Below are 27,868 nucleotides of genomic sequence, written 5' to 3' on the forward strand. Positions count from 1 at the left end.
TCATTAATGTATATTGTAAATAGCTGGGATCCCAGCACTGAATCTTGCGGTACCCCACTAGTTACTGCCTGCCATTCTGAAAAGGACCCATTTATTCCTACTCTTTGCTTCCTGTCTGCCAACCAGTTCTCTATCCACGTCAATATATTACCCCCAACAGTACGTGCTTTAATTTTGCACACTAATCTCTTGTGTAGGACCTTGTCAAAAGCCTTTTGAAAGTCCAAATACACCACATCCACTGGTTCTCCCTTGTCCACTCTATTAGTTACATCCTCAAAAAATTCTAGATTTGTCAAGCATGATTTCCCTTTCATAAATCCATGCTGACTTGGACTGATCCTGTCACTGCTTTCCAAATGTGCTGCTATTACATCTTTAATAATTGATTCCAACATTTTTCCTACTACCGATGTCAGGCTAACTGGTCTGTAATTCCCTGTTTTCTTTCGCCCTCCTTTTTAAAAAAGTGGGGTTATATTAGCTACCCTCCAATCCATAGGAACTGATCCAGAGTCTATAGAATGTTGGAAAATGACCACCAATTCATCCACTATTTCTAGGGCTACTTCTTAAGTACTCTGGGATGCAGACTATCAGGCCCTGGGGATTTATCGGCCTTTAATCCCATCAATTTCCCTGACACAATTTCCTAACTGATAAGGATTTCCTTCAGTTCCTCCTTCTCGCTAGACCCTCGGTCACCTAGTATTTCCGGAAGGTTATTTGTATCTTTCTTAGTGAAGACAGAACCAAAGTATTTGTTCAATTGGTCTGCCATTTCTTTGTTCCCCATTATAAATTCACCTGATTCTGACTGCAAGGAATGTACATTTGTCTTCACTAATCTTTTTCTCTTCACATATCTATAGAAGCTTTTGCATGTTCCCTGCAAGCTTCCTCTCATACTCTATTTTCCCCCTCCTAATTAAACCCTTTGTCCTCCTCTGCTGACTTCTAAATTTTCCCAGTCCTCAGGTTTGCTGCTTTTTCTGGCCAATTTATATGCCTCGTCCTTAGTTTTAACACTATCCCTAATTTTCCTTGTTAGCCACGGTTGAGCCACCTTCCCCGTTTTATTTTTCCGCCAGACAGGGATGTACAATTGTTGAAGTTCATCCATGTGATCTTTAAATGTCTGCCATTGCCTATCCACCGTCAACCCTTTAAGTATCATTCATCAGTCTATCCTAGCAATTCACGTCTCACACCATTGAGTTAGAGTTAGATGAAGTAGGGTGAGATGAGGCTCATGAGGAGCATAAACACCAGTATAGACCAGTTGGGCCGAATGGCCTGTTTCTGTGCTGTAAATTCTATGTAATTCAATAGTGTTCTTCTGAGAGTCCAATAAGTTTAATCTGTTCAGCATAGTAAAGGACTAGCAAGAATTAAATGACTATGATACAGAACAAAGTACTCACACTCCAAACAAAATCAAATGATTTTACTATTTCTTCATTTTTATTGATGGCATTTATCCCATGGTTTTGTTAATCATACAGTAATAAACATGGCTTTAATATTAAATTGTTCTCCTTATTATCCAAAGTCACCACAGTCCATTTTAACAAATATAAAAATATATAGTTAATACTTTGTACAACACTGTTTTGGTCCAAACAAAAGTGGATCACAAAAGCCAATACGCAAACTTTAAAGAGTTCCCAATTTTTTTTTAATCAGAAAGGATGTTAAATGGATTTAGGCAACTTTGAATAATGAGATTTACATAATAAAATCTTCTAATAGACAATACTGAACAAAAAACATACTGCTATAACAAAAAATAATTCAAGTTCACAGATTTGTGTGTTTTTGTCCAAGAATGGTAGATTGACTGAAAAATCATAGGATATGTACATAATAGTTTGTATTTGTAATAAGATGAATAAGTCAAAAAAGCATAAACAGAATTTAAAAAAAGCACATGTTCTATGAAATGAAGACAATTCATTTGAAGTCCTCCAAGTATGATTCTTTAATCATTCCGCAGTCAGAAAACATCAGTGCACAACAGGCCATCCATTTAACATCGACACATTCACATACTTCACACATACTGCGATGAAACCTTTGCAGAATTATCAGCCCCTATTCTCACTGATGCTCTTCAGTCTGTACAAACCTTTCAGTACAATTAGGTGGGTTATGAACAATATCTAGTGGTGCGGATGAAGAGGTATCAATGTACAAAGCCATTCACTTTGCAGGTTGTTTGTAGCCAGACCATGCCAAGTCCTTAACTAATGACACTGCTGGGTTCTCACAAAAAAAAATCACCCATCACCAGGCAACTAAAAGCAGCGACCAATTATATGCAGGTTCAAATGGTCCTAGGTAGATCTGATAAAGCCCAGAAGGAGGTACAATTCAATTATTAATGCAGGGCACCAGCTCTTTATAGAAAATACACTTTCAATAATTAGCTCTGCTTTTTAAACAGCGGTAACAACTATTTCTTGCGTCTAACAGCAGTCTTTATCTTCCGACCAGTAACATTTGAACGGCCACCAGATGTCGCAGAAAAAGGATTGGGGTTACCAACTCTGTCCAAGAGAAAGGAAAAATAAGACCAGGTTACTGATTGAATTACATATAGACAAACTACTCTTAAACACAAGCACAACTTGTAGAATGAAAATCTTGCTGCTTCAATTTGGGAGTTTTTCTAAGTCACACAGGCACTACTTACAACTCTTGGCTTTAAACAGCGGACTTGACAAAATAAACCACCAAAAATAGTCAGGGCTTATGACATTCACACGACCGCACATTTAGTTGCAAAAATTTGATTCAAGTTGAAAGCTTGCCAAGATGAAAAAAGAACCAAATTTAGATTTTGTGTTTTGGCATTGAACTTGATTAAATCAGTTAGATTGATCCCCAAAAATTTCAAGATTGCCTCTCAATAATTTGTTCATCATAGGCAGTCCCTCGAAATCAAAGAAGACTTGCTTCCACTTTAAAAAAGTGAGTTCTTAGGTGACTGAACAGTCCAATACAGGAATTACAGTCCCCGTCACAGGTGGGACAGACAAGTCGTTGAAGGAAAGGGTGGGTGGGAAGATTGGTTTGCCGCACACTCCTTCCGCTACCTACGCTTGCTTTCTGCGTGGTTTTGGCGACGAAACTCGAGATGCTCAGCGCCCTCCGTTCTTCCTCCACTTAGGGCGGTCTTTGGACAGGGACTCCCAGGTGTCGGTGGGGATATTGCATTTCATCAAGGAGGCTTTGAGGGTGTCCTTGAAACGTTTCCTCTGTCCACTTGGGGCTCGCTTGCCGTGTAGGAGTTCCGTGTAGAGTGCTTGTTTTGGGAGTCTTGTGTCAGGCACGCGAACAATGTGGCCCGCCCAATGGAGCTGGTCGAGTGTAGTCAGTGCTTCAATGCTGGGGATGTTGGCCTGATCGAGGATGCTAACATTGGTGCATCTGCCCTCCCAGGGGATTTGCAGGATCTTGTGGAGACATTGTTGGTGGTATTTCTCCAGCAACTTGAGGTGTCTACTGTATATGGTCCATGTCTCTGAGCCATACAGGAGGGCGGGTATCACTACAGCCCTGTAGACCATGAGCTTGGTGCCAGATTTAAGGGCCTGATCTTTGAACACGCTCTTCCTCAGGCGGCTGAAGGCTGCGCTGGCGCACTGGAGGCGGTGTTGAACCTAGTCATCGATGTCTGCCCTTGCTGAAAATAGGCTCCCGAGGTATGGAAAGTGGTCCACATTGTCCAGGGCCGTGCCGTGGATCTTGATGACTGGGGGACAGTGCTGTGTGGCGGGGTCAAGTTGGTGGAGGATCTTTGCCTTATGGATGTTTAGTGTAAGGCCCAACCCTCTTCTCAATCTTCCTCGCTGCCATGCTCCACCTCACAGTCAACAAGCTCCCCGCTGGAGTGGAACTAAACTACAGTACCAGTGGGAACCTGTTCAACCGTTGACGTCTCCAGACCAGGTCCAAGACCACCCCAACCTCTGTCGTCGAGCTACAGTACGTGGACGCCGCCTGCGTCGGTGCACATACATGAACTCCAGGGCATAGTCGACATATTTACTGAGGCGTACGAAAGCATAGGCCTTATGCGAAATATCCGCAAGACAAAGATCCTCCACCGCACAGCACTGCCCCCCAGTCATCAAAATCTATGCTGCGGCCCTGGACAACGTGGACCATTTCCATACCTCGGGAGTCTCTTATCAACAAGAGCAGACATTGACGATGAGATTCAACACCCCTCCAGTGCAGCTTTCGGTCACCTGGGGAAAAGAGTTTTTGAAGACCAGACCCTCAAAACTGCCACCAAGCTCATGGTCTACAGGGCTGTAGTAATACTCGCCTTCCTGTATGGCTCAGAGACATGGACCATATACAGTAGACACCTCAAGTTGCTGGAGAAATACTACCAACAATGCCTCCCAAGATCCTACAAATCCCCTGGGAGGACAAACGCACCAACATTAGCATCCTTGACCAGGCCAACATCCCCAGCATTGAAGCACTGTCCGCACTTGATCAGCTCCGCTGGGCAGGCCACATCGTTTGCATGGCAGACACGAGACTCCCAAAGCAAGCGCTCTACTCGGAACTCAGAAGGTGGGCAGAGGAAATGTTACCGGGACACCCTCAAAGCCTCCCTGAAAAAGTGCAACATCCCCACGGACACCTGGGAGGCCCTGGCCAAAGACCGCCCTAAGTGGAGGAAGTGTATCCAGGAGGGCGCTGAGCACCTCGAGTCTCATCGCCGAGAGCATGCAGAAATCAAGCATAGGCAGCGGAAAGAGCATGCGGCAAACCCGTCCCATCCACCCTCTCCCTCAATGACTATCTGCCCCCACCTGTGACAGGGACTGCAGTTCTCGTATTGGACTATTTTAAAGAGTGGAAGCAAGTCTTCCTCAATTCCGAGGGACTGCCGATGATGGTTTAGTGTAAGGCCCATGCTTTTGTACGCCTCAGTGAAGATGTTGACTGTAACTCAAGTCTCTGAATGTGCGCAGGCGCAAGCGTCGTCCATGGACTGTAGCTCGATGACATTTTGTTATACGTTGACCGACACTCCAGGCTAACTACAATTCACCAACTGTAGGACGGGCAGTCAAATTATTCCCAGTCATCTGCCAATGTAGCCCGCAAATTCACTACTTAAAGATGTGTGAATACAGTCAATGTGACTTGCTTCCTGATTGCTGACGCCTGCTCAACACCTTCCCTTACAGCAGCTCCATGATGACACTCTTGATTATCTAGGTAAGTGCACCACACTAATTTCTACTTTAAAATTGCCTACATGTTACTCAAGGCTTACTCAACAACTGCCACGGAATATTTTATGTCAAAGGGAGAGTAAATGCAGAGCCAAATTTTGCTTTATTTATAGATTCCCTACAACTGGTTTGAAGTGTAAAATGGAGCTTTCAATTAAGCTTGGATGAAATGCAACTCTCTTTCCTGATAAGCACCTTCTAAGCCAGTTGTATTCGATAATGCCCCTTTGACAAAATGTTGTTTCTCATCATTGAGCACCTGTTCTCTACCAAAACCATTGTCCCAACAAGAAACATTTAAGTCACTTTAGGAAAACATCTTCATGCCACATATGAAGGTTCTTACCCAACAGAGAATGCAGGGACTGGGTTGAACGGGAAGCCTCCAGTGGGGCCAGGTTGCTGTGTTGCTCCTGTTGAAGCAGATCCAAATTTAAATACCTCATTTGATGAATTGGTGGCGTTGAAGTTAAAACCAGAACCACTGTTTCCAAACTGGAAACTGTTACCTGCAAATTACAAAGTTAATTTAGGAGTAATATCTGTAAACAGGTGCCACATTATAGGGCCACATTATAGAAATGACAAGTAGTTTCTGGATTACCAGCCATGTCCTTGGGAGCAATGTGTGGTTTCTCTGCTTGTGAGAAAGGCAATGTACTTTGCTATAAGAGTAATAGCAATGAACTGTTCTATTCTGGTCACAGTTCAAACTTCAAAACAGCAATCATTTTAGAAAGAAATTTTTGTCCTCAATTAAAACTGACCATTTTTATGCATTATCCTGGACTTGGTAACAGAAGCCACTTCAATGCATCGTGTTTATCAACTTACAGGCATTACAGGGGTAATGAACAGATTACAGATAGAATGAGTATAGTATAGTGAGCAGATGCCAAATACTGAGCCAAAGCAACTGAAGCATAGTGTCTCACTATTAGAACATTGGTCGTGTGGCCCTGATCAAATCACACCTTGGTTTCTGCCCCTACACCTCGGGTATCTTCTCCTGGCAGCACCCCACCTTGTACCCCTTTTGCTTGCATCTCCTTTAACCCCCCCACCCCCGTTGTCTATCACCCTCCCACAAGGCCCAGTCCGGATACGTATCCTCAGCTGCTGCACTGAACGATGACTCATCTTCGGTTATGTCAATCTCCATCCCAATTCACCTTTCCCCTGCTCCAATTTCACTGCCCTCCCGAAACCTCTCCCTCCTTATAAACTCCTACTCATATTCACGGCCATCCCCACGACCGTGCTATCTCACGTGGCATCTACTGGCACTGTCGCAATCAGACAAGGCCATCACCAATCACTCCCTTGTATTCCTCACCACTCAGATGGGATGGCTGGTCTCCCACCCTTCATCTTCTGTAAACATCACAATATCCAAAATAACACTATCCATATCCTTTCCTGTGTCAAGCCCTGCCCACCAATGCTCCGTGAAAAAATTTGGCCCTTTAACAGGCGACGAGGCCCATTCAAAATTCCACGCATGCGCATTTAAAAAAATTTAAAAGCCGGCTCACTGGCTGCGCGGGAACTCAAGAGCTTAAAGAGAACGTTGTTGCTCACCCATCACTCCTCTCCTTGCTGACCTACACTGGCTCCTGGTTCCCCAGTGCATCAATTTAAAATTCCTGTCCTCGTGTTTAAATCTGCTCATAGTCTTGCCCCTCCCATATTTCCAACTTCCGACAGCCCTATAGGTTCGCCCCAGAACACAGTATCCCAATGGCCTTGGACGCTTGTGCAGCGTGCACCCCGCGCTCCCCGACACTTCGCCCACCATTAGCGGCTGTGCCTTCATCCATCTGTTGTAGCTTCATAGTAAAGCCCAGGTAACCAGGTTAAAAAAATGAATTGCAATCTGCTTACAAATTTTTTTACACAAGGTTCGTCCCCTCTGTCAGAGGAGCTTATTGCTGTAACTACCCTATTATGACTAACTGCTGCACTATACAGAGGAGACCTCCTAAAACCTATTTCTTTGGATAAAGACAAATAAAGATTTACAATCAAAGATACTTTGGGGGCGATAACATTTGAGAGCCGGGAAAGATAGTGCCAGGCACTAAAGTTTCCCCCTCTTAAAAAAATTCGGTTTAACATTATTAGTAGGAAGTGGAGCGCTAAATCGAGTGCTCCACTTCCTTCTTGGAGTGCTAACGGGGCAGATGCCTCATCAGTGCTGCACACGTCCAAGAGGCCCTCTCTCCAACTTCCCATCCCATCCCTAACGGGAAGGACCCACGCTGCAGGCTCTACCTGGAACACATAGGGAGCGGGGGCGCCACACGACGAGCCCGGCACGCAAGGAGAGTGCTGGGCTGTGTGATCGCAGCCAGGACCCCGCAAAGAAAACTGAGCAGCTCCGCAAAAAAAAACATTAAAAAAAAAAACTTACCTCGGCCACCTCACCTTTAATTACCGCTACGGTAACGGCCAGCTGCCCAATCTGCACCTCCTGCAGGGGGCGAAACTCAATTTCGGAGCCGGAGCAATCCACACGGCGATGACATCACAATCCCCAGAGAAGGGGGTGCAAAGCCGTAGCGTCGCCACTAAACCCCCGCCCAATATGGTGGGAGTTCTGGTCAGTGCCGCGCCTGGTCGATAATGCATTGCGTCCAGGGCGCTAACAGGTGGCACACATGCATTGAATTTTGCCCTCCAAGTCAGATTGTAAACGTACAAGTTACTTGCATACTGCTGCATTGCTTAAATAATATAGTTCTCCTCGAGTTTGGGACAATATTTAGATATGATTAAATTTAGAGCACAGTTCACATCAGTGGATTACAAATTTACTTACTAGAGGTAGATGAAGTTGAACCAAATGTGGGTTGCTGGTTGGGTAACTGTCCTCCAAAGAGAGATGGTTGACTATTGGTAGACTGTGAACCAAAGGCAGGCTGCTGACAACCGGTCGAGAATGCAAAGGTAGGTGCACCAGACGAACCAAAGGGAGCAGGTGGTTGACTGCCGCTTTGTCCAAACACAGGGACAGTGGTCTGTGAGCTACCAAAAGCTGGGGGATTTGCTGCAGCTGTAGAACTTGATCCAAACCCAAACATAGGATTTGAGGAGCCACCTGTAGAGCAGATCAAATGGTAAGGAACACCGTTAAAAGATCTTGTAGTTACTGACTTGATTACTACGTAACTTTTTCCAGTCATTCTCCTGCACTAGTCCAAAATATATTTGCAGACAAATTTACTTTATGATCATAATAAGTTATCAGAATATGAGCAAAAGGATTTTAACTTTCCAAACACAAGATGTTTTTCCCCTCTAGCTGTTGGGAAACTCTGCTAAATAGAAACTTCTGCCAGCTCTGATACTTCTGGACAACCATGCAGACTGGCTTGAAATATCTACTTCTACCATCAGATTAGTTCCAGGTGCAAAATAAGTTCTATAATGGCAGGTGGTCAAAATAACACAATGCTATTTTATCTATTGTAGTTATAATCTTACTCACTCTTAGAAAGAAAATGAATCTCCAATTGTAATTCAAATTTGCCTTGATCTAACCCTATGTTCCTTCCCAAGTAGTAGCCCTTCGAACCTATTCCACCATTCTATCTTTACGAAAGTGGGTGGGGGAAAGGAGAGAGATGCATCATCCAGAGAAAATACCCCTCTATTTAAAAACAAAATACAGAAAATAAAGGGTAATCCAAATGGGAGCCTTGTATGAATTTGAAATATGTGTGTGTAAAGCCGCTTTAAAAAAAATGCGCACCCAGTATAATGCCTTTGAGAAATGCTCGTTTTGGCTTAGGATTGACAATCACAATGCTAGCAACTTCCAATAGACAACAATTTATCTCTAATCACAGATACCCTGTTTTGGGGATGGGAAGAGCGTCAGAATTAAGGGCTGAGTTGGTTATTTAGATTTTCTCAGTAATATATTCAAAAGATCCTTACTTCAATATTAAATATTTAACTGCAAGGACCTTTATACAAGACAAAAAAAAATCTCCCCATTGCCCATTATATTTCTGCACTTTTACAGGTCTTGAGACGGATAGGTTATGGGGAAAACTGCTTGAAAATATTTACCTGTTGAACTAGATGTTGTAGTTGAAGCTCCAAATGTAAACACAGATGATGTAGCAGTGTTATTGCTAGGTGCTGAGCCAAATGGGAATGGTACAGCTGAGGTCCCTGTACTTGATGTACTGGCAGCTGATTTAACTTCCTGTGAGCCAAATAAAAACGGCTTGTTTGCAGGAACAGTTGATTCAGAACTGCTTGCAGGATTTGCACTACCCACAGTGGCACTAGCCTGTCCAAATAAAAATGATGGGTTTGTTGCGGGTGCAGAACTGCCAAATATGGTGGAGGGTGTGGAAACCCCTGCATTTGTTGCAGCCGATGCGGAAGAACTGTTGCCAAATAAGCTGAAAGCTGGTTTTGCAACTCCTTGTTCTACAGCATGGGAAAAGAGAGAAGTAAAATTAAGATCAATTCATAAACCATTGCACAATCGTTACGGAGCTGCTCATATTAGAAATGCATCGATGACACATATGATGGTGTGATACTAGAGTTATGCAGCCCTTTAATAAAAATCCATGTACAAAGAATGTTTTGTTATTATACATGCACCTAAGTGTACTGAATGTTTAAACAGAAAAACACAGTCCCCTTTGGCTGTAGACGGCTGAAGTGCTTTTTGCAACATCTCAAGGTGCAAACACAAGTATGTTATAATTACAAGCCTTTAATGTTATTACCAGTTGAATATATTCAAGGCTAAGATAGATAGATTTTTTGGGACTCTAGGTGAATCAAGGGATATGGAGATCGGGCATGAAAGTGGAGTTGAAGTCGAAGATCAGCCATGATCTTATTGAATGGCGGAGCAGGCACGAAGGACTGTATGACCTACTGCTGTTCCTAATTCTTATGTTGTTATGAAAACAAAGCTACATTTCATGTGGTGCAAGGGAGCTAAGCATTTTATTTGGGCATTCATCAAATCATCTCATTAAAGTAAACAAGTGGACATTGGACAGATTTTCAGTTTAGAAAATAAAAGGTTGATGTGGTATCAATTTCCTGCAACTAGGATCAGGTTAGTAAATATTTATTACAGTTGGAAAGCATATTACAAACACTCAGGCACATTTTTGTATCAAACATTTTCTGTAATAGATAGCTGTCATTGGCAGGATCCCTGGCTAACTATCCCCCCTTACTGACCAGAGGCTCTGAACCTAGATAACTCAGTAGAGAATAGGGATCAAACTAGACATTTTCTGGGTCCGTATAGGTGCAGGTAAAAAATACAATGCACAAAGAGCCAGAGAGGCAGTTGATTGATTATTAATTAAATCATACGTTTCAGGTGGAATCTGGTTCAAAGATGAACGTTTTCCTACGTTAAAAGGTGCTTATAATAAAAGTTATTGAATGGAACTTCCACCCTAAAATACTGGATTGGTTTCTACAATACGGACTCAGAAAATCTCTAATTTGATCCCTATTCTATACAGAGTTATCTGGATTGAAATCGGGGATGCTCAAGAGGCTAGAATCAGAGAAGCGCAGATATCTGGGAGAGTTAAGGGGCTGGAGATTATAAAGATAGGGACGGGCGAGGCCATGGAAGGATTTGAAAACAAGGATGAGAATTTAAAAAGTTGAGGCGTTGCTTAACCGGGAGCCAACGTAAGTGAGGGAGCACAGGGGTTATGGGTGAATGGGACTTAGTGCGAGTTAGGACACGGGCAGCAGTTTTGTATGACCTCAAGTTTACAGAGGGTAGAACATGGGAGGCCGGACAGGAGTGCATTGGAATAGCCAAGTCTAGAGGTGATGAGGGTTTCAGCAACAGATGAGCTGAGGCAAGAACGGTGTTGGGTAATGTTCTTGAGGTGGAAATAGGCAGTCTTGGTGATAGCGCAGATATGGGGTCTGAAGCTTATCTCTGGGTCAAATACAGCACCAAGATTGCGAACACAGTCTAGTTCAGCCTCAGTTTCCAAGCAGAGGGATGGAGTCAGCGGCTGGGGAAGAGAGTTTGTGGCGGGGACTGAAGACAATGGCTTCAGTCATCCCAATATTTCGTTGGAACAAATTTCTGCTCATCCAGTACTGGATGTCGGACAAGCAGTCTGACAATTTAGATATAGTGGAGGGGGTCGCGAGAGGTGGTGGTGAGGCAGAGTTGGGTATCATCAGCATACATGTGGAAACTAACAATGTGCTTTCGGATTGTGTCGCTGAGGGGCAGCATGTAGATCAGCAATAGGAGGGAGCCAAGGATAGATCCTTGGGGGATACCAGAATTAACGGTGTGGGAGAAGGAAGAGAAGCCATTACAGATGATTTTCTGGCTACGATTAGATAGATAAGAATGGAAGCAGGTGAGTGCAGTCCCACCCAACTGGACAACAGAGACGACATTGGAGGATGATGATGTGGTCAAGCATGTCAAAGGCTGCAGACATGTCGAGGAGGGATCGTTTACCTTTGTCAGTCACATTGGATGTCATTTGTGACAGAGCCGTTTCAGTACTGTGGCAGGGTGGAAACCTGACTGGAGGGGTTCGAACTTGGGAGTTCCAGGAAAGTTTGGCACAGATTTGGGAGGCAACAACACTTTCAAGGACTTGAGAGGAAAGGGAGATTGGAGATGGGACAGTAGTTTGCAAGGATGGAGGGGTCAAGAGTTGTTTTATTGAGGGGGGTGATGATGGCAGATTTGAAGGGGGGGTGCAGTACCTGAGGAGAGAGAACAGTTAACAATATCAGCTAACATGGGTGCCAGGAAGCGTCGTTCAGTGGTCAACAGTTTAGCGGAATAGGATCAAGGGAGCAGGAAGTAGGTCTTATGGACAAGATGAGCTCAGATAGGCATGCGGGGAGATAGAGAAACAAGAGAAAGATGCAAATTCAGGGATAGAGCAGGAGGGGATATTACAGGACATTTGGCCTGGTGGGCTAGGGCAACAGAAGTGGCAGCTGATCGGATGGTCTCAATTTTATTGACCAAAAGTGAGCTCCTCGCACTTGTTGTTGGAGGCGATGGTGGAGGAAGCAGAGGAGAGAGGTTTAAGACGACGGTGAGCAGTAGAGAATCCAGTGATTAACTTTCCTTTCCAGGATGATCCTGGAATAGTGAGCAGTTTTTGGCAGATGAGAGAAGGACCCGAAAGTGCTTTATGTAGTCCAACCAGATCTAGTGGTAAATGGTTCAACCAGTGTCTGCCATTTCTGTTCAAGTCTGCATCCCTTGGACTGAAGGGAGCAGATACGAGAGAACAGCCAGGAAGAGACAGGAATAGTTTTAATGGGGACTAAGGCATCAAAGGTGGAGGTGAGGGTGTGGTTAGGCAGAAATGTCGTAGCGAATGTAGGGTAAAAGGCTTGACAGTTGGGATTTTGAAAGTGTAGTTCTAAGTGAATTGGGAGAGTTTTTTCCCCAGGGGCAGCCAAAGAGAAGGGCTGAGAGGGGAAAGGGGGAATGTGGGTGGAGAGCGATACAAGGAAGTGGTCAGAAATGGCCTTATCTGTGATTGACACGATGGGAGTAGCAAGGTCGAGTGAGATGGCAAGGTTGAGGGGGTGGCCTTGAATATGAATTGGGAGGTTACATGGAGAGAGTGATTAAAGGTGGATAGGAGGGCAGTGAACTCAGAGGAGAGAGAATATGATGAATTGAGATGGAGGTTGAAATCGCTGAGGATGAGAAGTCATTCAGTGCAGAGGCTGAGGGAGGAAAGCAGTGAAGCTATCTCAGTGAGAAAATATTTATGGTACTTGTGTGAGCAGTAGAGAACGAGGATTTTAAATGAGAGGTGATAGGGGTGGAACAAGGTGAGGTGCTCAAAGGAGGAGAATATACCAGAAGAGTAGGGGGACTGACCAAGGTGTGATTTGGTGATAAGAATCACACCACCACTGCGACAGTCTGAGTGGGGCAAGTGGTGGAAAGTATAGCCAGGCAGGGAGACTTCATTTAGGGGGAAGCTATCATTGCTCCATGCCTCTGTCAAGGCCATGATGTCAATGCAATCATCCACAATAAGCTCATAGATGGCAAGGGCCTTGTTCAAAAGTGAACGGATATTCTGGAAGGAGATGAGGAGAGAGTTGGAGATAGCTAATCTGTTGGCAGAGTCCACAAGTCAGCATCGGGAGGGGTGAGTTAGATAAGGGAGGAGATTGGCAAGATTAGTCCCCAGAGGACACGCTAGAGTCGAATGGGGCAGTTGGGTTGCTGCTCGTAAGAAGGAAGCAACAAGTGCCTCAATGAATCCTTCGGATGATGCCAAGAGAGGCAAAGAGGCTTATCCAAGAGGGAGTCAAGCCTGGGATGATGGCAGGCGAGTAGGAAGGTCATGAAGTACTGAAGGGTTGGGGTGGGGATTTGCGAAGGCAGAGCATTGGAGAGGGAAGAAATGAAAGGAGGTACGATGACAGGAGAGAGGGGTCCAGGAAGGGCAAAGAGAACAGAACAAAGGAATGTATTTTCCTATTAAGTTCTCTTTATAAATTACAGTGACACAGAATTCTGAGGACATTTACATGTTTTCATTGGTTCATAAGTAGGTTTAAGATAACTAATTAAGTTAAATTCTGTTTTCCTAAAGGTTATTAATATTGTTTGAGGATAATATTTTGCAATCTTGTTTTTCCATGAAAACCAAAAATCACTGGCCTTGACCATAACTAATTTACTGGAAGCCAGTTGTTTTGTCATGTACATTCTTGAAATATTCTTGATTTGGCCCTCTCTTGCCAGTATGTGTGTCAATTATTGGGTTGACAAGGGGCTTAGCAGTCTAATGTCCCCATTAGCCAGACTAATTATAGTAAAAACAGTTCTAGATTTTCACATCCTTATGAACTATGATCAATTATTACAGTTAAAGACTAGCAGCTGTGTTCTATCACCTATAATCTTGCAGCTTCTCCAGGGGAATTAGGATGGACGACACCCACATCCCAGGAAGTAATATATTTTTTTTAATCTATAAATTGAGACTGCATGAACTGCAAACACAATCCATGCATCAACACTGTTGGTCATAGGTTCCCATAAAGTGTAATGGTGGGCGTATAAAATGTTCACATCACGTCCACCCAAATTGTGAAAAACACGTGCCAATACAACTATAAGATTCTGTCCTTCTAAACTTGGAATGTATCTTGAGCTACATAAATAGGGAATGTGTCGAACTATGAAGAGGACTCCAAGTGGCTGCGGGGGGGCGGGCCATAGACAGATTAGTAGATTGATCAGATAAATGTTAGATGAACTTTATTGTGAAATGTGAGGTGATACATTTTGGAGGGGAGAATAAGGAGAGAAAATATACAATGAAAGTAAAACTTTAAAAGGAATACAGGAACAGCAAAATTTACGGGTTCAAATATACACAGCTGTAAGAAACATATGGGATCTCAGGTTTTATGAAAAGGGACAATGGGCTCAATTTTCCGCAGAAGTTGCTATTTTTTTTTGGAGTAGGCTGCTTTTTCTGGCCGAACTTAAAAATCCCCAGTTTCCCCAATCAATTTGCACCAGCGTAACTCACTTAGTTACGTTTTTTTCTCTCAAAAGGTGATGTTACCAGCCACCTACGCCTGTTCTAGCCATTTAGGCAACTTTGGCCAGCTAATAGTTACTCCATTTCTACTTAGGCCACTTGAGAAAACCCTTGCGGAGAGTTAAAGAAATCGGCGCAGGTAAGTGCAGCAGATGCCCAGAAGAGAGGTGGGGGGAGGGAAAGAGAGAGAGAGAGAGAGAGAGAGAGAGAGGTGGGGGGAGGGAAAGAGAGAGAGAGAGAGAGAGAGAGAGAGAGGTGGGGGGAGGGAAAGAGAGAGAGAGAGAGAGAGAGAGAGGTGGGGGGAGGGAAAGAGAGAGAGAGAGAGAGAGAGAGAGAGAGGTGGGGGGAGGGAAAGAGAGAGAGAGAGAGAGAGAGAGAGAGAGGTGGGGGGAGGGAAAGAGAGAGAGAGAGAGAGAGAGAGAGAGAGAGGTGGGGGGAGGGAAAGAGAGAGAGAGAGAGAGAGAGAGAGGTGGGAAAGAGAGAGAGAAAGAGAGAGAGAGAGAGAGAGGTGGGGGGAGGGAGAGAGGTGGGGGGGGGTAGGGAGAGAGGTGGGGGGGGGAAGAGAGAGGTGGGGGGGGGGAAGAGAGAGGTGGGGGGGGGGAAGAGAGGTGGGGGTGGGGGGGGGGGGGGGAAGAGAGGTGGGGGTGGGGGGGGGGGAAGAGAGGTGGGGGTGGGGGGGGGGGAAGAGAGGTGGGGGTGGGGGGGGGGAAGAGAGGTGGGGGTGGGGGGGGGGAAAGAGAGGTGGGGGGGGGGAAAGAGAGGTGGGGGGGGGGGGAAAGAGAGGTGGGGGGGGGGGGAAAGAGAGGTGGGGGGGGGGGGAAAGAGAGGTGGGGGGGGGGGGGAAAGAGAGGTGGGGGGGGGGGGAAAGAGAGGTGGGGGGGGGGGAAAGAGAGGTGGGGGGGGGGGAAAGAGAGGTGGGGGGGGGGAAAGAGAGGTGGGGGGGGGGAAAGAGAGGTGGGGGGGGGAAAGAGAGGTGGGGGGGGGAAAGAGAGGTGGGGGGGGGAAAGAGAGGTGGGGGGGGTAGGGAGAGAGGTGGGGGGGGTAGGGAGAGAGGTGGGGGGGGGGGTAGGGAGAGAGGTGGGGGGGGGTAGGGAGAGAGGTGGGGGGGGGTAGGGAGAGAGGTGGGGGGGGGTAGGGAGAGAGGTGGGGGGGGGTAGGGAGAGAGGTGGGGGGGGTAGGGAGAGAGGTGGGGGGGTAGGGAGAGAGGTGGGGGGTGTAGGGAGAGAGGTGGGGGGTGTAGGGAGAGAGGTGGGGGGGGTAGGGAGAGAGGTGGGGGGGGTAGGGAGAGAGGTGGGGGGGGTAGGGAGAGAGGTGGGGGGGGTAGGGAGAGAGGTGGGGGGGGTAGGGAGAGAGGTGGGGGGGGTAGGGAGAGAGGTGGGGGGGGTAGGGAGAGAGGTGGGGGGGGTAGGGAGAGAGGTGGGGGGGGTAGGGAGAGAGGTGGGGGGGGTAGGGAGAGAGGTGGGGGGGGTAGGGAGAGAGGTGGGGGGGGTAGGGAGAGAGGTGGGGGGGGTAGGGAGAGAGGTGGGGGGGGTAGGGAGAGAGGTGGGGGGGGTAGGGAGAGAGGTGGGGGGGGTAGGGAGAGAGGTGGGGGGGGTAGGGAGAGAGGTGGGGGGGGTAGGGAGAGAGGTGGGGGGGGTAGGGAGAGAGGTGGGGGGGGTAGGGAGAGAGGTGGGGGGGGTAGGGAGAGAGGTGGGGGGGGTAGGGAGAGAGGTGGGGGGGTAGGGAGAGAGGTGGGGGGGTAGGGAGAGAGGTGGGGGGGGTAGGGAGAGAGGTGGGGGGGGTAGGGAGAGAGGTGGGGGGGGTAGGGAGAGAGGTGGGGGGGGTAGGGAGAGAGGTGGGGGGGGTAGGGAGAGAGGTGGGGGGGGTAGGGAGAGAGGTGGGGGGGGTAGGGAGAGAGGTGGGGGGGGTAGGGAGAGAGGTGGGGGGGGTAGGGAGAGAGGTGGGGGGGGTAGGGAGAGAGGTGGGGGGGGTAGGGAGAGAGGTGGGGGGGGTAGGGAGAGAGGTGGGGGGGGTAGGGAGAGAGGTGGGGGGGGGTAGGGAGAGAGGTGGGGGGGGGTAGGGAGAGAGGTGGGGGGGGTAGGGAGAGAGGTGGGGGGGGTAGGGAGAGAGGTGGGGGGGGTAGGGAGAGAGGTGGGGGGGGTAGGGAGAGAGGTGGGGGGGGTAGGGAGAGAGGTGGGGGGGGTAGGGAGAGAGGTGGGGGGGGTAGGGAGAGAGGTGGGGGGGGTAGGGAGAGAGGTGGGGGGGGTAGGGAGAGGTGGGGGGGGGTAGGGAGAGAGGTGGGGGGGGTAGGGAGAGAGGTGGGGGGGGTAGGGAGAGAGGTGGGGGGGGTAGGGAGAGAGGTGGGGGGGGTAGGGAGAGAGGTGGGGGGGGTAGGGAGAGAGGTGGGGGGGGGTAGGGAGAGAGGTGGGGGGGGTAGGGAGAGAGGTGGGGGGGGTAGGGAGAGAGGTGGGGGGGGTAGGGAGAGAGGTGGGGGGGGTAGGGAGAGAGGTGGGGGGGGTAGGGAGAGAGGTGGGGGGGTAGGGAGAGAGGTGGGGGGGGTAGGGAGAGAGGTGGGGGGGGTAGGGAGAGAGGTGGGGGGGGTAGGGAGAGAGGTGGGGGGGGTAGGGAGAGAGGTGGGGGGGGTAGGGAGAGAGGTGGGGGGGGTAGGGAGAGAGGTGGGGGGGGTAGGGAGAGAGGTGGGGGGGGTAGGGAGAGAGGTCGGAAGAGAGGGAAGGGAGAGCACAGTGCGGGGGGGGGGGGCGGGAGAGAGCGGTGTGGTGGGGGCGGGAGGGCAGAGGGAAGGGAGAGCGCGGTGGGAGGGGGAGGGAAGGGAGAGCGCGGTGGGCGGGGGAGGGAAGGGAGAAGGAGAGGGGGTGGGGGGGTTGAAGGAGAAACGTACTAAACTTTTTTTTTGACGTACTTGGACCACAGAAAAAAATAAATCGGGCGTAACTCCAAGTATGCCAAAAAAATGCTTTGGGGAAAATTGAGCCTTTTAAGTACAAAAGCAAAGAGGTAATGCTAAACTCATAAATCATTTGCTAGGCCTCAGTTAAAATAGTGTCTGGTTTTGGATGGCCTACTTTAGGAGGAGTGATGTCAAGGCCGAGGAGAGGGTACAAAAGAGATTTACCAAGATGCCATCAGGGTTGTATTATGAGAAAACAACAAAAAAAAGGATTCTTTTCATTAAAGCAAAAGGACAATATCTAATAGAGGTATTCAAAATTATGAAACGTTTCCACTAATTGGTGAGTCAGTAACTAGAGGACATAAATTTAAGATTAGCACCAATACAGTTACCTGGGGGGCTGGGTTTGGAGAGAAATGCTTCACTCAGAGGGATGTTTCCCTTTCATAAACAGAAGCCATCATTTTTTAAAGTGATACATTTTTGAAAAATAATTTTTAATTAAAGGATGTAGGAAAAGGCCAAACAAATGGGACTTTGAGTTGGTGTAGGTGCAATGGGCCGTGTGATCTTTTGTAAACACTAGAGTAAAGGGGGTGCAGACAGGTGGTAGTAGTAGCAGTGGATGCATTTTAAGGTAATCAATTAAGAATATCACACAAGCGTATTCACGTAACATTAAAGCTAGTGATTTTTCATTCTATGTATTAGTAGCAAGTGTGATAAGCCTAGTAAGACTGATCAGAACACCCTAGAAAAAGGTGACCAAGACTATTAATATCTCTATCTAAGGTTTAATACAGAATGCATGTCGGCTCAATGGTGGCATTCTTGCCTGAGTCAGAAAGTAATGGGTTGAAGAGCATATAATCTAGGCTGAAACTCCACTGCAGTATTGAAGGAGTGCTTCACTGTCAGAAGTGTCGTCTTTCAGATGAGACGTTTAACCGAGACTCCGGATGCCTTCTCAGGTGGCCATAACAGAACCCATGGCACTATTTCCATGAGCAGGGGAGCTCTCCCTGAAATCCTGGCCAATATTTATCCCTCAACTAATCCCTAAAAACAGATTATGTAGTCTTTATCACAGTTGGTGGGACCTTGTTGTACGGAAGTTGGCTGCTGCATTTACCACTTTACAACAGTGACAACATTTCAAATGTACTTGATTGACCGTAAAGTGCTTTGGCACATCGTGAAAAGCGCTATATAAATGCAAGTCTTTTCATTCTTTAATTTGTCATTTCTTACCTGAAGTGTTTATTGCAGTCCCAAACACAAATCCTTGCTGCACAGGCTCTGTTGCCTCTGGTTTCTCAGCAGATTTAACTAAGTTGAAAGTAAATCCAGATTTAGCTTCTGGCTTTGAAGTGTCAGACAAAGATGTTGATTCTTTGGTTTGCTCTGGCTTTTTAAAAGAAAGTTCAGACTGTGGTTGTGGCTCAACATCATTGCTTTTACCAAATGCAAATGGTGCAGAGCTTAACGAGTCCTGTTTTTCATCTGATTTTCCAAACATAAACGGTGAAGCTGCTACAGGGTCCTTATCTATTGTTTTCCCAAATGTAACCCCACTCACAGTTGCTCCATCTTTTTTCTCTTCTGTTTTGTCAAGCTCAAACTGCACTACTGAGGTTTCTTTCTTCTCCTCTGTGCCAAATTTAAAGTCAATCGGAGCGCCCTTGTCCTCAGGTTTAACAACCATTCCTCCAACATCAAACTTAAAACCCCCGAACACCACATCAGTTTTCTTATTTTGCTGACTTGTATCTGAGGCAGCAAATTTAGTAGTAGTTGAAGCTGAAGCTGGGTTGCTACCAAAGGCAGCTACTTCAAATTTAAACCCACCACTAGGAGTTTTAGAGTTATCCTTTTGGTTTCCCTCTGGGTTTTTCTCTGACGAATTAACTCCAAATTTGAAGCCGCCTGTAGCCTCAAACTTAAGTCCTCCAAAGGCACTGGATGATGAACTAGAATCGGATGTACCAAATTTAAAACCACCTTGATTTCCAAATTTAAATCCTGCAGTGCCATCTTTACTTTGCAAAGTGTCCGTTGCTGAGGGCTGGATGCCAAACATGAATGGTGAAGCAACAGCCGATAATACAGAAGAGCCCAGCCCTGCAAGAGAAAAAACGGTTAACTGAACCAAACTTCCACCACTTGATATTATAAGTCAAACAAGGACCTAATTTTCTTCCAGTATGATATACTTAAGTTTATATAATATCACAGCGATGGAAATGTCACCAACTTCTCCAGTATGATATACTTAAGTTTATATAATATCACAGCGATGGAAATGTCACCAACTTCTAAACATTTATCCCTGGAACATACATTGAAGGGTTTTTTAAAAAAACTTGGAATGGATTTGTGCTCCTCTATTTTGAACACTACACTAATACAATAGTAGTCATTTGGGTTTCCAGCAGGATTTCTCTGTTAAAAAACTAGCAAATGTTATTCAAATAACAAAACAGAAAATGCTGGAAATAGAGGTAAATCAGCAACAGTAAAGAGAAAAGACTTGTCGAAACTTAGAAAAATAGGTGCAGGAGTAGGCCATTCGGCTCTTCGAGCCTGCACCGCCATTCAATAAGATCATGGCTGATCATTCCTTCAGTACCCCATTCCTGCTTTCTCTCCATACCCCTTGATCCCCTTAACCATAAGAGCCATATCTAACTCCCTCTTGAATATATCCAATGAACTGGCATCAACAACACTCTGCGGCAGGGAATTCCACAGGTTAACAACTCTCAGTGAAGAAGTTTCTCCTCATCTCAGTCCTAAATGGCCTACCCCTTATCCTAAGACTATGTCCCCTGGTTCGGGACTTCCCCAACATCGGGAACATCCTTCAGAATCTTATATGTTTCTATGAGATCCCCTCTCATCCTTCTAAACTCCAGTGAATATATTTGAGATGGAACCCGCCTTCATATTTCAGATCGCAAGTATAATCATTTTTTTCTTTTAATTTTACCACATTTTCTCACTGTGCACATTGCACTGTAGAGAAACATTAGCTTACTTACCATGGTTTCCCTTCCTACTCATACTCCTATTCTTAGTTCACAAGAACAATTGCAGGGTTGGTTACAGTTTGCAGGGCACTCATTCAATTATGCAAAGAAAACAATCCACCAATTTTTAGTTCTTTGATTCTAACCTCAAAATACTTGATTGTAACAATACCCATTGGGCACATCTATTTCATTGCAAGGCATTATACTGGAATCCATAGTTCAACAAGAACTCCCATTAGTGTACTGGGGTTTAGGGCAATTAGGGACGGGCAATAAATACTGGCCTTGCCAGTGACCCTCACATCCATGAATGAACACTTTTTTTTAAAGAGTCAAATCCCAATATGCCATAATTGGATTGGAGTTACGTTTAGATCAACAAAATGCTAATTGAATTCACTGCTTTCAATCTTAAGGAATTAGCATTCACTTTCATTTTGCATCCTGAATATATCATTGTATTTAACAAAATAGACTGCACCTGCTCAGTTCTACAACTGACAATCGCTATTGTGCAACAAATCAGAGTATGATTTTCATTAGCTTCAGTGCATAAACAAGATTCTACTCAAAAATCACAGAATAAGGCCCCTGTTAGCCACCAACTTACAGATAACTCTACTTCAGGGAATGTATTGTGCATTTCATAATACAACAGCAGCCCTAAATGACCCGATTTGCAGAAATGCTAGCTATTAGAAAGCATCTTCCGTACAACATGCATGTTAGACAGCGTCCTTGGTTCAATACAGCGATCAATAATCTTGTTAATACCTTTAGGTTCAATCTTGCTGCCTGGTTTTTCAGATTGACAAGCCACACATTTAGTTACATTTGATGAGTTCTGAACTAAGCAGACTTCACAATCCCAGAACCCGGTTGGCTTCTTGAATTTGTCACCAAATCCTAGAATTCCTCCTGTTGGTGTTGAAGAAGGAATGTTGGATGCAACAGACAAAATACCTAAGAACGGAATTCACAAAATGAGAAGACAAAAAATTCAGACATCAAGAGCAAAAATTAACTAACTTGCTGAGGGACCATTAAATTATCATTTAACACACTGGCCTGGATTTTCTAGGGCCCATGACTGTGCAGGCCGTAAGTGCCCTGCAGGTTTTGGTTTCCACTTGCACTGTGCACGTGCGAGAAGTCAGAACTTACAATCTGTCAAGTTTCAGCTCGACAGATCCACCGCATCCCCAGGAAATGGACATTCGGCCCTTTGAGCCTGCACATCATTCAATATGATCATGCAACGTCAGAACCCCATTCCTGCGTTCTCTCCATACCCCTTGATCCCCAATATGTCGAGGAACCAACTAGGGGGGAGGCCATCTTAGACTGGGCGTTGTGTAATGAGAGAGGATTAATTAACAATCTCATTGTGCGAGGCCCCTTGGGGAAGAGTGACCATAATATGGTGGAATTCTGCATTAGGATGGAGAATGAAACAGTTAATTCAGAGACCATGGTCCAGAACTTAAAGAAGGGTAACTTTGAAGGTATGAGGCGTGAATTGGCTAAGATAGATTGGCGAATGATACTTAAGGGGTTGACTGTGGATGGGCAATGACAGACATTCAGAGACCGCATGGATGAATTACAACAATTGTACATTCCTGTCTGGCGTAAAAATAAAAAAGGGAAGGTGGCTCAACCGTGGCTATCTAGGGAAATCAGGGATAGTATTAAAGCCAAGGAAGTGGCATACAAATTGGCCAGAAATAGCAGCGAACCTGGGGACTGGGAGAAATTTAGAACTCAGCAGAGGAGGACAAAGGGTTTGATTAGGGCAGGGAAAATGGAGTACGAGAAGAATCTTGCAGGGAACATTAAGGCGGATTGCAAAAGTTTCTATAGGTATGTAAAGAGAAAAAGGTTAGTAAAGACAAACGTAGGTCCCCTGCAGTCAGAATCAGGGGAAGTCATAACTGGGAACAAAGAAATGGTAGACCAATTGAACAAGTACTTTGGTTCGGTATTCACTGAGGAGGACACAAACAACCTTCCGGATATAAAAGGGGTCAGAGGGTCTAGTAAGGAGGAGGAACTGAGGGAAATCTTTATTAGTCGGGAAATTGTGTTGGGGAATTTGATGGGATTGAAGGCCGATAAATCCCCAGGGCCTGATGGACTGCATCCCAGAGTACTTAAGGAGGTGGCCTTGGAAATAGCGGATGCATTGACAGTCATTTTCCAACATTCCATTGACTCTGGATCAGTTCCTATCGAGTGGAGGGTAGCCAATGTAACCTCACTTTTTAAAAAAAAGGAGGGAGAGAGAAAGCAGGTAATTATAGACCGGTCAGCCTGACCTCAGTAGTGGGTAAAATGATGGAATCAATTATTAAGGATGTCATAGCAGCGCATTTGGAAAATGGTGACATGATAGGTCCAAGTCAGCATGGATTTGTGAAAGGGAGATCATGTTTGACAAATCTTCTGGAATTTTTTGAGGATGTTTCCAGTAAAGTGGACAAAGGAGAACCAGTTGATGTGGTATATTTGGACTTTCAGAAGGCTTTCGACAAGGTCCCACACGGGAGATTAATGTGCAAAGTTAAAGCACATGGGATTGAGGGTAGTGTGCTGACGTGGATTGAGAACTGGTCGTCAGACAGGAAGCAAAGAGTAGGAGTAAATGGGTACTTTTCAGAATGGCAGGCAGTGACTAGTGGGGTACCGCAAGGTTCTGTGCTGGGGCCCCAGCTGTTTACATTGTACATTAATGATTTAGACGAGGGGATTAAATGTAGTATCTCCAAATTTGCGGATGACATTAAGTTGGGTGGCAGTGTGAGCTGCGAGGAGGATGCTATGAGGCTGCAGAGTGACTTGGATAGGTTAGGTGAGTGGGCAAATGAAGTATAATGTGGATAAATGTGAGGTTATCCACTTTGGTGGTAAAAACAGAGAGACAGACTATTATCTGAATGGTGACAGATTAGGAAGGGGGAAGGTGCAGCGAGACCTGGGTGTCATGGTACATCAGTCATTGAAGGTTGGCATGCAGGTACAGCAGGCGGTTAAGAAAGCAAATGGCATGTTGGCCTTCATAGCGAGGGGATTTGAGTACAGGGGCAGGGAGGTGTTACTACAGTTGTATAGGGCCTTGGTGAGGCCACACCTGGAGTATTGTGTACAGTTTTGGTCTCCTAACTTGAGGAAGGATGTTCTTGCTATTGAGGGAGTGCAGCGAAGATTCACCAGACTGATTCCTGGGATGGTGGGACTGACCTATCAAGAAAGACTGGATCAACTGGGCTTGTATTCACTGGAGTTCAGAAGAGTGAGAGGGGACCTCATAGAAACGTTTAAAATTCTGATGGGTTTGGACAGGTTGGATGCAGGAAGAATGTTCCCAATGTTGGGGAAGTCCAGAACCAGGGGTCACAGTCTAAGGATAAGGGGTAAGCCATTTAGGACCGAGATGAGGAGAAACTTCTTCACCCAGAGAGTGGTGAACCTGTGGAATTCTCTACCACAGAAAGTAGTTGAGGCCAATTCACTAAATATATTCAAAAGGGAGTTAGATGAAGTCCTTACTACTCGGGGGATCAAGGGGTATGGCGAGAAAGCAGGAAGGGGGTACTGAAGTTTCATGTTCAGCCATGAACTCATTGAATGGCGGTGCAGGCTAGAAGGGCTGAATGGCCTGCTCCTGCATCTATTTTCTATCCCTATAGCCGTAAGGGCCACATCTAACTCTCTTTTGAATATATCTAACGAACTGGCCTCAACAACTTTCTGTAGTAGAGAATTCCAGAGAGTGAAGAAGTTTCTCCTCATCTCGGTCCTAAATGGCTTACCCCTTATCTTTAGAATGTGACCCCCTGGTTCTGGACTTCCGCAATATTGGGAACATTCTTCCTACATCTAACCTGTCCAATCCCATCAGAATTTTATGTTTCTATAAAATCCCCTCTCATTCTTCTAAATTCCAGTGAATATAAGCCAAGTCGATCCAGTCTTTCTTCATATGTCAGTCCTGCCATCCCGGGAATCAGTTTGGTGAACCTTCGCTGCACTCCCTCAATAGCAAGAATGTCCTTCCTCAGATTAGGAGACCAAAACTGCACACAATACTCAAGGTGTGGTCTCACCAATGCCCTGTACAACTGCAGTAAGATTTCTCTGCTCCTATACTGAAATCCCCTCGCTATGAAGGCCAGCATGCCATTTGCTCTCTTTACTGCCTGCAAAACCTGCATGCCTACCTTAAATGACTGATATACCATGACACCCAGGTCTCGTTGCACCTCCCCTTTTACTAATCTGTCACCATTCAGATAATCTTCCTTTCTGTTTTTGCCACCAAAGTGGATAACCTCACACTTATCCACATTATACTGCATCTACTATACATTTGCCCATTCCCTAACCTGTCCAAGTCACCCTGCAGCCTGTGACGATTATGATGTTCGCATAATGCATGGTCAGAAATGCTGCTCCTTTTAATTTTACAGGGAAAGCAATCACTGAAGCATCTCTCTCGATCATTACTCCTTTATTTGATCCTATTCGACTAATCTACTGTTACCAACATTTACAATGTTATTGACAAACATAACTAATGATAGTAGAGACAGAGTTTGCCTTTGAAGGTGAACTATGGAACAATTGAATGAAACTGTTGAACATTTCTCCTCAAAAAGGTCGCAAGCTTGATTGAACGCCAGCAAGTGGACCCAAAGTACCCAAATACAAAACGGTTAGCAAGAAATGGATAGAAACATACATTCAACCCATCGGCACAAAACCCTGCCAATATAATTATTTTCAGATGTCAAGTAGATTCCTGCCCTAATTATTCCTTATGAAACAGGCTGAAACAGAAAATATTCAAACATTAAATTTAGACTAAGGGGCTTCTAAAAGAAACTACAGAAAGATAGAGTCAATCTTGCTTTTGTTTTCCTGAATACAAAAGCTGAGAAAATAGAAAATAGTTAAATGTAGTCAAAAATTCACTTTCACTCTGGATATATATTTACAACAAATCAGACATATGAATAGTTATTAAGAGAACAGCATTAACATAGCAAGCCTAAAGGCTCGGTGCCTCAATGCGAGAAGTATTCATAATAAGGTGGACGAATTAACTGCGCAGATAGCTGTTAACGGATATGATTTAATTGTCATCACGGAGACATGGCTCCAAGGTGACCAAGGCTGGGAACTCAACATCCAGGGGTATGCAACATTCAGGAAGGATAAACAGAAAGGTAAAGGAGGTGGGGTGGCGTTGCTAGTTAAAAAGCAAATTAACGCAATAGTAAGGAAGGACATTAGCTTGGCTGAAGTGGAATCAGTATGGGTGGAGCTACGGAATACCAAAGGGCAGAAAACGCTAGTGGGAGTTGTGTACAGACCACCAAACAGTAGTACTGAAGTTGGGGACAGCATCAAACAAGAAATTAGGGATGTGTGCGATAAAGGTACAGCAGTTATCATGGGTGACTTTAATATGTTCGAAATGTTTGTGTCTTGGTGAATTTCACATTCTAAATGGATGAAACTGTCTGTGTTTGAGTTGCTGCTCCATTGCCAGCAGCTATGTCGAACGAGCCATTGGCAAATTACCACCTACGGTTACCATAGTGACCATTGTATCACCTTGTTTCATGTAGCTTGGTTCCATTTTGGTTCCACTCTGTTTAACTGGACCATCTTGTTGGGCTAACCAAACTGGTAGTAATGCGGTGGAGGAGGATTTCCTGGAGTGTATTAGGGATGGGTTTCTAGACCAATATGCCAAGGAACCAACTAGAGGGCTGGCCATCCTAGACTGGGTGATGTGTAATGAGAAAGGACTAAATTAGCAATCTTGTTGAGCGAGGCCCCTTGGGAAAGAGTGACCATAATATGGTAGAATTCTTTATTAAGATGGAGAGTGACACAGTTAATTCAGAGACTAGGGTCCTGAACTTAAGGAAAGGTAACTTCGATGGTATGAGATGTGAATTGGCTAGAATAGACTGGCAAATGATACTTAAAGGGTTGACGGTGGATAGGCAATGGCAAACATTTAAAGATCACATGGATTAACTTCAACAATTGTACATCCCTGTCTGGAGTAAAAGTAAAACGGGGAAGGTGGTTCAACCTTGGCTAACAAGGGAAATTAAGGATAGTGTTAAATCCAAGGAAGAGGCATATAAATTGGCCAAAAAAGCAGCAAACCTGAGGACTGGGAGAATTTTATAATTCAGCAGAGGAGGACAAAGGGTTTAATTAGGAGGGGGAAAATAAGAGTATGAGAGGAAGCTTGCTGGGAACATAAAAACTGACTGAAAAAGCTTCTGTAGATACGTGAAGTGAAAACGATTAGTGAAGACAAACGTAGGTCCCTTGTAGTCAGATTCAGGTGAATTTATAACAGGGAACAAAGAAATAGCGGACCAGTTGAACAAAGACTTTGGTTCTGTCTTCACGAAGGAAGACACAAATAACCTTCCGGAAATACTAGGGGCCGAGGGTCTAGTGAGGAGGAGAAACTGAAGGAAATCCTTATTAGGCAGAAAATTGTGTTAGGGAAATTGATAGGATTGAAGGCCGATAAATCCCTGGGGCCTGATTGTCTGCATCCCAGAGTACTTAAGGATGTAGCCCTAGAAATAGTGGATGCATTGGTGATCATTTTCCAACGGTCTTTCGACCCTGGATCAGTTCCTATGGACTGGAGGGTAGCTAATGTAACACCACTTTTTAAGAAAGGAGGGAGAGAGAAAACAGGTCATTATAGACCGGTTAGCCTAACATCAGTTGTGGGGAAAATGTTGGAAACAATTATTAAAGATGAAATAGCAGTCAGCATGGATTTATGAAAGGGAAATCATGCTTGACAAATCTCCTAGAATTTTTTGAGGATGTGGACAAGGGAGAACCAGTGGATGTGGTGTATTTGGACTTTCAAAAGGCTTTTGACAAGGTCCCACACAAGTGACTGGTGTGTAAAATTAAAGCACATGGTATTGGGGGTAATGTACTGACGTGGATAGAGAACTGGTTGGCAGACAGGAAGCAGAGAGTCGGGATAAAAGGGTCCTTTTCAGAATGGCAGGCAGTGACTAGTGGGGGTCCTGCAGGGCTCAGTGCTGG

The 27,868-nt window shown here is 45.5% G+C and overlaps 1 protein-coding gene across 7 annotated transcripts in view; it reads right to left on the minus strand.

Moving 5' to 3' along the window:
* Positions 1 to 1,442: 1,442 nt before the first annotated feature.
* Positions 1,443 to 27,868, minus strand: part of nup153 (nucleoporin 153) — an 87,986-nt gene continuing 61,560 nt past the window's right edge. For 5 of the 7 annotated variants that reach the window (XM_070880650.1, XM_070880649.1, XM_070880648.1 and 2 more), the window contains 6 exons: positions 21,539 to 21,727; positions 18,984 to 19,853; positions 9,342 to 9,710; positions 8,086 to 8,364; positions 5,611 to 5,773; positions 1,443 to 2,549 (listed from right to left, as the gene is read on the minus strand). In XM_070880650.1, coding sequence (XP_070736751.1) covers positions 2,456 to 2,549; positions 5,611 to 5,773; positions 8,086 to 8,364; positions 9,342 to 9,710; positions 18,984 to 19,853; positions 21,539 to 21,727 — 1,964 coding nt within the window. In that variant the 3' untranslated portion in view covers positions 1,443 to 2,455. The remainder of the gene's footprint in view (positions 2,550 to 5,610; positions 5,774 to 8,085; positions 8,365 to 9,341; positions 9,711 to 18,983; positions 19,854 to 21,538; positions 21,728 to 27,868) is intronic. The other 2 variants (XM_070880653.1, XM_070880652.1) reach the window with 2 other exon arrangements.

Source organism: Pristiophorus japonicus, chromosome 5, assembly GCF_044704955.1.
Source record: "Pristiophorus japonicus isolate sPriJap1 chromosome 5, sPriJap1.hap1, whole genome shotgun sequence".
Lineage (NCBI taxonomy): Eukaryota > Metazoa > Chordata > Chondrichthyes > Pristiophoridae > Pristiophorus > Pristiophorus japonicus.